The sequence below is a fragment of the Taurulus bubalis genome, assembly GCF_910589615.1.
Source record: "Taurulus bubalis genome assembly, chromosome: 10".
Lineage (NCBI taxonomy): Eukaryota > Metazoa > Chordata > Actinopteri > Perciformes > Cottidae > Taurulus > Taurulus bubalis.
In genome coordinates this window covers 11,287,591-11,302,498 of record NC_136598.1, presented here as the reverse complement: position 1 = coordinate 11,302,498, position 14,908 = coordinate 11,287,591, and the positions used below count along the sequence as shown (strand labels likewise).

Sequence of the window (14,908 nt, the reverse complement as noted above, 5' to 3'; positions counted from 1 at the left end):
TAGACAGCAGCTGAGTTGGACTTAGGCCCCTGCATGCTCTCCCATGACCACCCACGCTGATTTTAAATGAATCTGTGCTCTGATTGCTGCTCCCTCTTCTCCCCTGTAGACACCGAGCAGTGGAGCAGAGACACAGTCTACGCGCCTGTGATGCTCCGGGCATTGCAAGGGAGGCCATCTTCACCTGGGAAAAAGATGGATGTAATGTAGATATGCTTATCTGTCAATAAGCCCAGCTCTGTCCTCCCTCGGCCTCTCCTCTGGGGAGGGGGAGGGGTTTCAATCAGACTAGTGAAGAGTATAACTCCGGTGAGACATGCTGAGGCCAACAGCTAATCAGTAATGTCTCTCTGGAGAAGACACAGACTTCACAGCAGGAGCATCCGTCTCTGAGTCCGTCTACTACACTGGCTTTTTGTCAATCGATTGACCTTGCTCCCCCACCTCCTGTGTCTTTCCCAACAGCGGACGGCCCAAGTGGGACCCCTCTGCTGCAAGCTACTACTTCTCTGGGAGGAATACGAGTTCCAAATAAGCACAATGACAGCGATTGTGAGGCAGACGACTCCCTGAGCCCTTGCATGACTGGGCTGCCTGTCAGCTCGCGGGACCTCAATAATAGCGCAGTGACGCTAAATAGGCTCCTGAAACATAAGGACGGGATGTGATGAACACTGAGGGGAGCGGTTGGAGGGTAGGTGGGGAATGGAGGGGGTGGAGTCCAGTCAAGGCGGCTTGCTGCTCAGAAGGCTCTATAATTAGCTGCAGAAGATCAAATGACTTTTAATGGGTTTGTCTGAAAACAGCAGTCTATTTCAGATTTCCGCTTGGAGCTATATTCATATCTCATCAAACTAATGGAACTCTCTAGAGTGTTTGATTGGTTTTTATCTCAGATCAAAATGGCTAATAGAGGTGCATGGCTGCAGCAGCATTCCTGAGCTGCAGCTTTGTAAAGAAAAAAAGAACAATATCAGGGAACTATTATGTGGATGTGTGGAACGTGGAAATGGTTGTAACCAAAAACGTACACATGATGTCATGTGACATGAGTGCTCCTTCAGCTGGTGTTCAGAGAACACTCATAATTCATGGTTTGATGCACGATTACATATATCATTGTTGCTATCAGAGTTATTTCCCCCGGATGTTTAAGTGCAAATGGTTTTCCAATAACTTCTTGTGACAGATAATGGAAACTTCTAGTTGTCATTAGCTAGAGAATTAATAAGAGAGATACTACAAGAATAATATCAGGGTCATAGCTCAGCAGACTGCTAGCTGGCAACAATTAGGGTTTTTTCTATCTTTATTGAGTTTTTCCTGATCCGATGTGAGGTCCCGGGACAGGGATGTTATGTGTACAGATTGTAAAGCTCTCCGAGGCAAACTTGTAGTTGTGATGTTGGGCTATATAAAATAAACTGAATTGAATTGAATTGAACAATTAGGCCTTTAGCGTGCAGTAACACTCAGCACAAAAACTGACACACACGTTGGACAGGCTTGGTGAACCCTCTGATGCAGAAACAATTATTCATTTATAGATTAGTCAATCAACTGGCAATGAACTCATCATTTAGATCATTGATTAATCTGTTATGTCGGTTAAGCAAAAAAGGCCAAACATTTACTGGTGTCAGTTTCTCAAATGTGAGGATTTGCTGTTTTAATTATTGCAATTATGTATTGTATATCTTTGGTTTTAGAATGGCCGATTGCCAAAAAACAAGCAACCTGAAGAAATCTTGGGCTCTAAGGCCTTTTAATAAATTTAAATCAAAGAAATTTGTTGAGAAAATATTCAACATATTAATCAGTGGTGAAAATAATCATTACTTGTAACACTGTAGCTGTCTGTTCTACATTTATGACTCCTGCAAAGTTATTGTTCCTTCTCCTTCAATAAACTGAATTATTGAAGCGTATGCACAGTGGATGCAGGGGAAATAAAGGACTGAGGCAGAATAGGGAGTTGCAGCACACCCTCTCAGTGAAATTATACGTGTCACAATCTGTTTGTGCCCTTTATTTCCCAGGGTTTCCCTCTAGCATTCAAGCAACATTAATTTCACCCATTCAGTCATCGGATGTTTTCTATTTTAGAATGAGGAAATCATCAAAACACAATCCTTCTTTTTATTATCTGTGAGGGCAGGGAGGGAATCTGCAGGCTTTAGCTCTTCATGCTTGAACAGTTGGATTAATTACAGTAGGAGTTTAAGGAATAGTAGGGAAAAAACTCAGAGAAAAGAAAACAGATCTAATTCATATTACAAACTCTGTTCTCCCTCAGACATCTAAGGTGGAACGCTAGTATCCTGTTCCCCAAAGGTGAAATCTCCCCCTTGTTTAGTCTGTGTCTCAAGCGGACCGACTGTTTGCCCTTGGCCACCTTCTCCTTGAGAAAGTGCTGTCTCAGACAGGCTGCTAACAGGGCCGTCACACAGCTCGAGTACCAGCAGCAGCAGCAGCAGCAGCAGCAGCAGCAGCAGCAGCAGCAGCAGCAGCAGCAGCAGCAGCAGCACAGGCCTCACTCTGGGGCTATACAGTTACACTGCACTGCTTCCATCTCTTTCCCTTCTGACATTTTCATTCCACCCAACTCTCTTGAGGGAAAAAAAGATAAACTCTAGAAAAAAGAAACATGACTTCGTGCCACCGTTGGTTCCAGCCTGGAGGATACCATTTCCACTCCAGGCACGGGGGTAAAGAGAGGAGGGATATGAAGGAAGCTTGATAAGCAGGAAGATGGAAAGGGAAGGAGCTGGAACTAACATGCTGTGTTTTCCCTGGCACTGGATGGCGTATTTGTGCTGTGTTGCTCAGCAGAACAGAGCACTACAGCAGCCAGGCAGCCTGCCAGTCATCCAGCCAGCTTATCAAGAGCCCCACCTCCTTCCCCATTCTCCTTCAGCTATAACACTGGCACTGTGTTTATACCTGGACATGCAGATAAGTTAAGAGAGGGACTTTCAGTGGCTTTCAAATCACCACAAAATGTGACACTGTAGCTCTGACTATCCTCAGTCATGTCCTAAAGCATGTTGAACATGATGCCAAGACAGAAAACATCAAAATAAAATGGCCCACCGGCGTGGTGCATGCACATGCAGAGAAAATAAGGACGGACAAGTATGATGCACGAAGATAGACAGGCAGGCCCATCCGCACATTCAAGCTCTCACACGAAACAAAGAAGCAGATCAAGCTAAGAAAAGACACATCTATTATAACTGAAGTTTAAAAAACTGGGTCTGATTTGAAGGCTCTTGTTCGACAATAGAGACAAAATTCCGTTGAAGATGGGTTCAAACAACCCTTGAGTAATTTATGCTGATACATTTTCTGGTGCAGTTGAGCAGGGAAACAGCAGGAAACAATATATGGCGCTCAGTTAAACTGGCTCTTTGATTGTTAGCTGCCGGCCTCCATTCAATTTCACTTTGTGTGCAGGCAAAAAAAGAAAGAAAAACTCAGACAAATCAGTGCACAGGCCTCACCAGAGTTTGCATGTGACTCACTGATCTTACAAAAATGAGAGCTATGCACCTGAATAAGACAACAAGAGGGACCGTAGACAGTCTTTCTCGTGCTGCGTTCACACCAAAAGCGTTGCAAATTTTCCCAACGCTTTTGGTGTGAACGCAGCATCACATGTGGACAGGCGGGGACTCAGGAGGAGACAGGCGGGGCCACAAGCAGGGGTGCAGGAGCGCTATAACTCATAGATAGCACACCAGATTTTTTATTCATGGGAAGAAAAACCCAAGCAGCAAGAGTGACTCACTGAGCCACAGGGACACACACACACACACACACACACACACACACTGAGAAGGGGGGGTGACAGGGTTTAACCCACCTACGTTGACTGCCTTCTCATTCTCAAACAGAAAGCACATTAAAAAATAAAGTCTGAGATGGCAGGCCTCCTTTCAAAGGGATTTAAAGGAGATGTTTTTGTCTACTGAACTAGTCAGTATAGTTGCTCCCTTTTTCTCTCCCTTTCCCTCTCGCTCTCTCTCTCCCTCCCTCCCTCTCTCTCTCTCCCTCGCTCTCGGCGCTCTCAGAGGAAGAGAGCCGCTCGCTGCACAATACAGAGAGCCGTTTGCACTTCTGGCGATGCATTCCTGAGCACTCTGGCATATGAACCGACAAAAGGAATTCTCCTGCAGCCGTGCTGAGCGAGGCTATTGTCCACAACACAGACTCAGGTGTAGTGGCGCTCACGTTGGCCGCGTGTACAGGAGGAGGATTGGCCTACATATGGCAGGAGGCCTGGTGCAACTTAAGCGGTGTGCAGTCATGAGTGTGCCGATTTGAACTCACTCACTCCGAGTCCCCACCGCCCAGGATCTCTCACTGAGAAATAACTGACTAAATATGTGATGAGCTGAGCTGTAAGAGGATTTGGGCAGACAAACACACGCACATTGTGGAGCAATATACAGACACAAAAACATGCATTTCCAGTCGCAGAAGAATAGGAGGCAACGCCGCTCACTTTGGATAATTAGAGCGCACGCAGACCCTGGGAGACAAAGCCTGGCATCGTGAGAACAAGGCCCGCCATGAGGCCTCTCTATTTAAATCCCCAGGATGAGCTGAGAGTGTGTCTGTCGATGGATTCGCTCCAGGAGACATGCACAGGCTTAGAGGAAGAAACAGCCACGGCAATGAAAAGAAGACGGAGAGACAGACGGAACGGGAAACTGTAGATGAACCGAGCGGCAGGAAGGTGTCTTTGAGGGAAATGAAAGGACGGAGAATAAGGGCTTGTATTCAATCAGACATCCCTTCCTACTGTTAGTCACAGAGCACAGATCAAACATCCATGTTGAGTGAACACCACCAGGTGACTCACATTGTTCTGTGCCACTTTGAAGTCAGTTGTGACTGAGTGAGTGGGCGATGGAACCGAGTGAGCGTATGGCAGGGCTTCGGGATTAGCACCTTTCCCTTCGCAGATCTATAAGCACCCAGAGTTTCTTGTCGCTAAGAGGATTCCCTGGGATACGGGGCTGTCCCACTCAACAATTATAAGCAAGGTTTTAAGGCACTAATCTACAAATGCAAGGCAGAGTGAGGCTGATTCTCGGCCGATGGAGCGCATGCTGCCGCCTTTAATTTGATTGACACGGCAGAGCATGGAAGTCAAAGAGGTAATCTCTGCGGCTATGAGGAGAGTAGAACAGCAAACAGAAGGCTTTATTGGTGCCCCACCGCCCACGAGGAAGCATCGAGAGATCGCATTATCAAATGCAAGTGCCACTGGATGTTGACTTGGGTTTTATCCGGGCGTGAAACGTCACCAACAGTCTGCCCTCGCATGCCCTCGGTATCTTGATCACCTCTGAGTTGTAACAACACCCTGGAGTTGTCCCGGCTATTCAGGGCCACACAATAGGCTCTCATGGGGAATCACTCAGCCCTGCTAACGGGCGGCTCCCCGGCACTCGCCTTGACAATCACAGCCAACTCTGGGCATTCATTTACGTGCAATTATTCACTATCACCCCATATCCAGAGCAAATACAGACATGGGAAACCAACGTTAATATCAATGCTCGCCTGCGAGCAAACACAGCAAAGCACACACAGACTTAAAATGATGAGAGGAAAACTGCTGCTGCAAGAGCACTGCAACCAAAGCGCAATAAGCACAGCACCAAAGTCATGTTTTAGGCTGTGCTTTTCCTTCTCCAGTATTAAGCATTTCTGCACTTTCATTGATTGTATCTGCTCGTCCACTCCTCTCAGACCCCTAAAACGTGACACCAACATTTTTATTTAAGGACAGGCACACATTAGAAATGTAATGATGTGTTGCGTAATTTTTCTTTTTTACACTGTGTGTCATGGCTGTGATAATCTCTGTGCTTGCTTGAATCAGAAGAGAATAACATGTGCCGAATGCATTGACTGTTCCAGATTTTCTGTATTCCATTAATCCGGTGGGAGGCACAACAGCGAATGCCTCAGTATGATGCAATTCTCTGGGTATAAACCTGCTCTGTGGTTCTTGCCTGCGCCAAGTTTCTAAATTAGCTTCAGGAAAAAAGAAATAAAGCTGCTCACCCTGGATTTTCCACAGGAGAGTGAAATAGAATTTTAAAAACGTCTTACTGATTCAAAGAGGGATATGAAATGATATGGCAAGAGCTAGACATCAACGAGGCAGAACCTCTTTTGAAGCCACTGCAGACTTTAAAGCCTGCGACACGGAGATGGTCAGACGAGAGAGGGGAAACAGCTGAAGAAACAAAAGCTCAGGCCCTCTCGCAGGTATCTGACAAAACAAAACCGTTTACACAGCTGAGGTTGCGAGCTAATCCCAAAACGCCTGACAGGGAGGAACTGCAAAACAAGAGGGCCGCTTCGGTCCGATGACACCTCAACATACAAAGGGATGAGGGACAATGGGAGGAGAGAGGTGCGGGAGAGGGAATAAACCATCCCAGACCAACGGCGAGGAGCTCTCACCGGCTCGTAAATTCAAGCTCAAGGTTCAGGGGAGTGCGTTCAGTCAGCATCGCAATATCCAGCTCAGCCGTGTGTCCACACGCTCATCAGCAGGAACCAGACACACAGCAGCAGCTCCACTGACAAACAGCAGGCTGTTGTTTTTCTGCTGTCCAGTCCTGACATGGTTCAACAATTTAGAAATGTACGGAAAGGCTTTGGCTGCATTTGTGTCCTGGCTGAGACAATGACATGTTAATGTTTAACTCCTGTAATTTAGTTGGGATGTAACCTGACATGAATCAAATGTATACAGTCATCTCTTTGGATTTGTTGTCTTCTTGCTCCAACTCAAAAGGTGTTCATATTTAAATTGTTTCTTGATTTCCTCTTCAGTCCTCAGTCTTCAGTTTCGGTGTGCATTTGGAGGCATGTGTGCAAAAGAAAAGAAAGGATGTGAATATCCATAAATGCAAGTGATGTTTTACTGCAAATAAAAAAAGGCATATCAAACCAAGAACAAAGCCTTGCCCTTCAGAACAGCCATTGATTAAACCAAAGTCAAGGCGCACAGGAGCCACCAGACATTTCTCCATTAAACCTTGGTGACTGATCAGGAAAATTCATTGATTCCCTCCATTAATCATCTCAGGAGAGTCTGTCTGGCATTGGCACGTCTGTGCGGTTAGGAAGGCCGGCCGTGAGGAGGCAATCATTGCAGAAGGGACAGGTCTTTGTAGAGAGAGTGCAGCAGCTGCATAGATTTTGTTGGGGACATCATAACCATTATTTCTTCCCACACACAATGCCGCCCGATATACTGCCTCAAAATGGCCGAGGCTTTTGTTGCAAATGCGGGAGAGGGAGACACATTGCCTGATAACCACTTTGCAGAACAGTGCCAGGAGGAGACGTCTTGTTAAAGTGTTTTGTCATGGTTGCTTCAGCAGTGAGCAGGAACACTCGTGTTTACCCTGTGGGGAGGGGTGCAGGGGGGTGTTTGCTCTGAAAATGAGTGCATTGTTATTCGATGACACACACGTCTGAAACTGCAGGCTTCAGTGTCCACAGACAATAACTGGCCAGCCAGCGGGAACATGACATCGGGTAGGTAGGGAGTGTGTACACGTGTGTGTGTGTGTGTGTGTGTGTGTGTGTGTGTGTGTGTGTGTGTGTAAGTGGGAGTCTTTGTACAGAAGGACCTGCATATCTAGACTACTGGGCAGTATTTTAATGGTTCAAGTTGTAATAAGCCCTACATAGACCATTAAAGAGTGAGACCAGGGGGCCAACCTGTTGACACAGGAAAGGGTGGCATTTTAATACCTAGGAAAAGGATTTCCTCCTCTCTGTAGAATAAATAAACTACATGATGGTCACAACTGTTATGCGGAGCAGGAGTGTGTGGTCCAACGTGTCACCAGAAGGCTGACAAAGCTCCTGCTGTCTTTCATTTGATCTCTGCAGCAAGCCCTGCTGTAATTCTGGTTAAAGCAGCTTCCGGCCGCACGCTGTTCAACTCCCATCAACAAGCCGCAATCAGTGCTGAAGAATGAGGAGAAGAGGACCTGGAAGCCAACCGGATTCACATTGAACCAGCTCTGGGTTCATGACCGCCTCCAGGAGCACGTTTAAATAAACCCTGTGGAGCCACATATAACGGAATTGTTGTTTGAATCCTGCCATGAGCCGATCAACGGAAATCAATCAGATCAATTCCGCTACTTGTGTGGGAATCTTGTCGGGAAGAAGAAGAAGAATGAGAAAGAAGAAAAAGAAGAAGAACAAGTCAAAGCCCGGATCACATACTTTACCCCAGGCGAGATCAAACTGTGTCTTCAGATCAGAGAGCTTTATTGCCACTAATGTCTCACGTGAGCAGAGGACAAATATACAGGCCGAGCAGATTTGCTTCTGCATGAGCCGAACACGCTGCTGTTTTATTTCTTCCTCCGGCTCAGACTAAAGCTCCCCAGAATAAAGCAGAGACCATTTCAGACCACATACCTCTATGTAGCCGGCCAGCGCGGGGACCACAATGCCCAGAATCAGGACGGATATCGCCGGGACTGGACCCATCTTCCACGATCTTCGGTTGCAGCTACTGTTACAATAATGTATATATCCTGGGAGAGCTCCGTGCGGTCCGCGAGAATAAAGAGTCCTGGGGAATAATATGGTAATCTGTCCCGGAGAGCGGGACGAGTCCTGCTCCGCTTGTTTTGCTACCCGAGCTCGAGAGAAAATGTTGGTGGCAGACTGAGTGTCGGTGTCCTCTGTGAATGTGGACTGAGGGTCTATGTCGTCTCTGTGGCGGCTCTGCTGCCTCCTCCCTCCTCTCTGGCTCAGCGGATCCACCCGGAGCGGCGCGCGCTGCGCCACCTGGCGGCCGGCTGCGGGAGCGTCCATCCAGCAACGCGCTGCTCCTGCAGAGGGAGCTCAGTCATATTAATAGGTCTATAATATCTATGTCGATGGGCGAAGAGCAAAACCTCCTATCTGAAAAATACACTTTTTTGAGAATACAAAAAAAAGTGTGGTTTTCTTGCAGAATGCTATTTGTTAAGGATACCCATTACATTAAAAAAACTACACAAAGAAAAAGAAAAATATACAAAGGGCAGATGGGAGGTTTCCCCCCACTTTTCCGAGATAATTTTGCAGATAGGAGGTTTTTCACTTTGGCCATCGATATGATGGCATCTGTCGGGTCTACTGGGCTCAAGTACACTACCGCGAGTATTTCCGTCCTTTACTCAATGCATGTGATGTTTTACTTGCCAAATACTCAACATATACATTCTGCAGGGAAATGATTTGTAGCCGTCCAGTAATGTGCTTTGACATAAAATTCAAGAAATTCAAGATATAGCCTGCAACAAAAGTAGTAGAAATGACAATAAAATAAGATACACTGTATTGATCCATAAGGGCGTCAGTATGTTGCAGCATCACGATGACTGAAAGAAGTACAGGTAAAGATAAAATATATATGTATTTAGAAGTATATAGGATAAAAACAAGAATATAATGCAAATAAGAACAACTACGAGAGAGCCAAAACTAGATTTATTAAATTACAATGCATGCTGGGAGGGGGCTGGTAAACGCTCCAAATTCAGGCTCAACCTTCGCGAGCCGCGAGGGAAAACTGGCATGGTGAGTATTGGAGGGATCCCATGACCTCTTCCCGTAAAAGTGAATGAAATTGATTCTATTGAGTCTCCCCTTTACAGACAAACATCTGTATGATAATTCCATGCAATTTTGGTCAAAATTCCGTTGTTTTCATTTAGCCTAAATGTGTTATTTTCTCCTAAAATGGTGTATTTGAATATGTCTTCACACTGGGGGTCTCTAAACAGTCCTGGAATGGCATGGGTGTGGTATGACTGGAAAGCTGAGAGTATTGTGGATCCAATGAGCCTAGTTGTATTATAGGTGATGATGTTAGTCCCCATAGTAGCCTATTTAAACAAGAAAATGTTTTCCAACTTGATATCACTCTATAAAATGACCGGGTGTGACCTCTAATGATAATTAGAGCCTCATGAAACGTTGCATCCACAGACTAGAGACCTCGGGCATTCAGAGGATGCCGGGCTTAGTGACAGTGGTTTCTGTGCAGTTTACACAACAGAAGTGCTTGCTGTCCAATCACAGATAAATTACTAAGACTAACTATCTCCCCCTAGACCCCTCCCCCACCCGAAAAAGAAGACAAAACAGGTCTGTGGGTCTCTTAGAGATGTATTTTACTGTAAATACGTATGTGCTTTTGCTTAAGTAACAATTTAAAGGCAAGAAGTTTACTTGTCATGGAGTGTCTGAATAATGTATAGGGTGGTATTGCTACTTAATCAAGAGTCAACATACTTCTGACACCACTTCTGTTTGTTCAAATGCGGCTGAAGAGGTAATGCCATGCTTTTCTTTTGGGAAGAAGAAGAAGAACGGTGCATTCAAATAGTTTCTTCCTGATAGAATCTCATTTGATTCTAATACCAGTGGATCAGGCTTCTCTTCTTTCATTGAATAGACACAGAATATTCTGGACATTAAAGACTGAGCAAATGATCCAACCAGAGGGAACATTTTCTCTCTTTTGAAGGTAATGTAATGGAAAAAGATCTAATTTCCTTTGTTCAATTGGTTGTATTAATAGGGATATTGGCACACACACACACACACACACACACACACACACACACACACACACACACACACACACACACACACACACACACACACACACACACACACACACACACACACACACTTCTTTTCTTCCTAAATTGTCAGTTGTATTTCTCTCTGATGTCTTATTTTAAAACAGCATCCTGTGAATGTGATCTTTGCTTCAGGCCTGGCACTCTAAATGGTTATTATTTTTTTTAATTTAAATTCATTTTTACATTTTAGCTCACAGAGATTCAGTAGGAAAAGGGTCAAACTCTCTCCAAGTGTTTTATTTTCTTTGGCTTTAAACAAATAGTGTGCAATGTGGCTCTCATTTTCATTTATTGAAGTTATCCAACACCACTTTCCTCTCAACAGAGACTTAAGTAGCTGCACATTGGTCATAAACAAACATAATAGGATTAATGTTGTTTATTAAAGTAGTACAATGTGTATTATTCATAGAGCGTTTTATAGAAACGCTACTTAGTCATGTGGTTAAAAAGCACTATAGTCGGAGAGGATTTTTATTAATTTGACCTCAAAACGGTCATGGATGGATAGTATGTGGGAAGTCTGGGGAATAATTCCATTAGAAACGTCCATTAAGGTAGTCCTATATCACCAACTCCTTAAACTCAGCTATGCTGTCTGACTCACAGTTTTGTTCAATAGCTTACACATTCAAATTAAACACACACACCATTACTGAGAGCAAAACCTCTGCTCAGGTCTCCAAAACTCAGAACTCATTTTCTGCTTTTCACCCAATTTGGAATTCAATTCAACACACTGCACACATTTCTCTACTGAAGTCACTTATTGTGCCTTTCAAAGACTGCCATTCAAAATAACATACCCATGGATGACCAATTGGCCAATACCATTGCCACCTGGCCAACCACCTAATTGTTTGACTGTCAACTTGTAATTCAGTATATTTGCACTTTAAAAAGACCGCAGGCGAGTACCTCTTTACAACAACAATGGAAACCAACGAAGCAGCAAGAGGCCTGTTTGCAAAAATGTGTATGAGAAATAGAAAAATACAATTCATGTTTACTTTTTGTTTCATCAAATGTTTAGCTGTTTGTATTGACTGTTTTTAACAATGTGGGGATAAATAAATATGTTCATCAGCGTGCAGTAGCTATTAGTCTTTTGTGCTGTGTTTGGTCAATGCATCATAGAGAGAATCATACACTCACACTATTGCTGACAAATTTAACTCAGACTATATCATTAGTAAAGTAGAATGTTAAACGGGTTTGAGATATATATATATATATATATATATATATATATATATATATATATATATATATATATATGTGTCATTTCTCTCTCTCTCTCTCTCTCTCTCTCTCTCTATATATATATATATATATATTATTATATTATTATTATTATATATATATATTCTTTTGTGACCATTCTAATCACTTGTTTTGGTTTTGTCACTGTATATTAAATGTACGTATACTATTGTAGCTGAGACTATTATATCTGTACAATATTAATACAAATGAAATTTGTTCCAACACAATTGTATGTCTTTATTGACAGATCTATAAGTACATTAACATTGATAATTAATATTGAGATATACGATCACTTAACCTGTCCTGGCCGTTTGTGCCATTGCTTCAGTTTGGTAACTGTATAGAACCCTGAGGTCAGAGAACCCTGAGGTCAGAGCATAGAACCCTGAGGTCAGAGAACCCTGAGGTCAGAGCATAGAACCTTGAGAAGTATACTGTCCTGTCTGCACTGACGCCAACTTGATGAAGTTAGTGAAGTTATATATATATATATATATATATATATATATATATATATATATATATATATATATATATATATATATATATTCCATTCAAAAGCGATCAGAATGGTCACAAAAGCACACACATATATATATATATATATATATATATATATGTATATATAAAAGCACATATATATATATAATATATATATATATATATATATATATATATATATATATATATATATATATATATATATATATATATGTGCTTTTGTGACCATTCTGATCAGACAGGACAGTAGTCAGACTACAATGGATAGTCAGGTCTGCAGATAAACCATTGGTTCCAGCCTCCCCTCCATTCTGGACTTGCACACCGCCAGAGTCAGGAAGCGGGCTGGAAAGATCACTGCAGTCTCCTCACACCCTGGACACAAGCTGTTTTAACTCCTCCCCTCTGGTAGGCGCTACAGAGCACTGTACGCCAAAACCACCAGACACAGGAACAGCTTCTTTCCACTGGCCGTAAGTCTTATGAACAGTTAATCAGACTCTTCCATCTGCACTATCTGCACTTTTTTTTACTACTGTCTTTAATGTCTTTTTTTTTTAATCTTTTTTTATATTTATCTAGTATACTGCATATTGTGTGTTAAAAAGTACAAAGAGCAACCGGAGTCAAATTCCATGTATGTGCAAACTTACATGGCTATTAAAGCTGATTCTGATTCTGATTCTGATATATACTGTATGCTTTTGTGACCATTCTATTCGCTTGGGAATGGAAGTATGCTTTTGTAGCTGAGACTATCATAGCTGTACAATATTAGTACAAATACAATGTGTTCCACCACAATTGTTTGTCTTCATTGGACATACACTACCGGTCAAAAGTTTTAGAACTTTTGACCGGTAGTGTATGTCCAGATTTTGCCAGTCTTTATTGAAATTTAAGCAGTTCAAGTCCAGCGAATAACCTGAAATAGTACAAAGGTAAGCGGCAAACTGCCAGAGGTTAAACAAAAAAGTTTAGGTTACTAAAAACAGAAATAAATAATGTACATTTCAGAGTTATACAAAAAGGCCTTTTTCAGGGAACAAGTAAGTGGACAACTGAAGACTGAAGACTGGAAGAAGGTCTTATGGACCGATGAATCAAAATTTCAAATCTTCGGTTCATCATGCAGGGTTTTTGTATGCCGTCTAGGCGAAAGGATGGTTCCTCGGTTTGTTACACCAACTGTAAAACATGGAGGAGGAAGCGTGTTGGTCTGGGGCTCTTTTGCTGGATCCAGAGTCGCCGACTTGCACAGAGTGACTGGCACCCTGAACCAAAACGGCTACCACAGGATTTTGCAGCACCATGCAATAACCCCATGCAATACCCTCTGGTATACGCCTAGTTGGTCAGGGGTTCATCCCACAGCAAGATAATGACCCAAAACATACCTCCAGGCTACGTCACAACTACCTTAGAAGAAAAGTAGAAAGAATGCCACGAGTGTGTTCGGCTGTTATATCTGCAAAAGGTGGCTACTTTGATGAGTCAAAAATGTAGATTACATTTTGTTAAACAAAACGATTCCATGATTTATTTTTTATCTCCAATTGTGTATTTGTTCTATGCTTTCATTTCAGAGTGCATTGAGAAATTAAACTTTTGACCGGTAGTGTACATGTGTATGAATCATATATTAACATATACGATCACTTAATGACCGTTTGTGCCGTCTAGTTTTTGCATCGCTTCAGTTTAATAACTGTATTTTGAAAGTAGTTACCGGAAGTATACTGTCATGTCTGCACTGACGCCAACTTGATGAAGTTAGTGTTGCAGTTCATCTCTGTGGCCACCGGAGGGCAGTAGACACACGTGGTTCAGGTGAAGAGATTCGTTCAAAATGAACTGCGCCCGGAAAGTGGACGAGAGCAGGCGGCAGCAGCAGGCGGGATGACGAAGAACTGCAATGAAGTTGGACAGTTTTCAGCTGTCTTCAAAGAATAAACAGGAAGTCACAGAAACATGGACTCTGTAGGCTACTTGTAGTTTGCAGACCACGTTTGGATGTATTTATATGTGTTTGTAAATATATATTTATGTAGAAATGTGCGTGTATCGGCATCTGTGTATCTTTTGTTCTTGTTATGTCTACCTGTGAAACTCTACTCTCTTTAAAATGTGTAAAACAAATACACATAAGTATTATCAACCACACACAATATGTCTTTAGATTAAATTTGAGACTATTCGCCCACAATCAAACGTTAAATATTACAAATACACAGAAAATAAGGATTGTCTACAAAACGTGGTGTTTGTTGCCAAATCTAAGAGCCAATCAGCTCTTTGATCTGGAGACAGCCAGTCGTTTTTAGACTGTTGCGTCTAAAAACTGCAGCCGACTCGATCTCGTGAGGTTATCCTTGACCACGTGTTCAAGACGTCAGAGCCAATCCGACACAAATCTAACCGGCATCGCCGGCGATCGATTC

At 43.0% G+C, this 14,908-nt stretch overlaps 1 protein-coding gene across 1 annotated transcript in view; it reads right to left on the bottom strand.

Annotated features, from left to right (window-relative positions):
• Positions 1–8,601, bottom strand: part of aplp2 (amyloid beta (A4) precursor-like protein 2) — a 51,214-nt gene extending 42,613 nt beyond the window's left edge. Inside the window, exon 1 of the mRNA XM_079224854.1 lies at positions 8,473–8,601. Within this exon, the coding sequence (XP_079080980.1) occupies positions 8,473–8,544 (72 nt within the window). The 5' untranslated portion in view covers positions 8,545–8,601. The remainder of the gene's footprint in view (positions 1–8,472) is intronic.
• Positions 8,602–14,908: the final 6,307 nt, after the last annotated feature.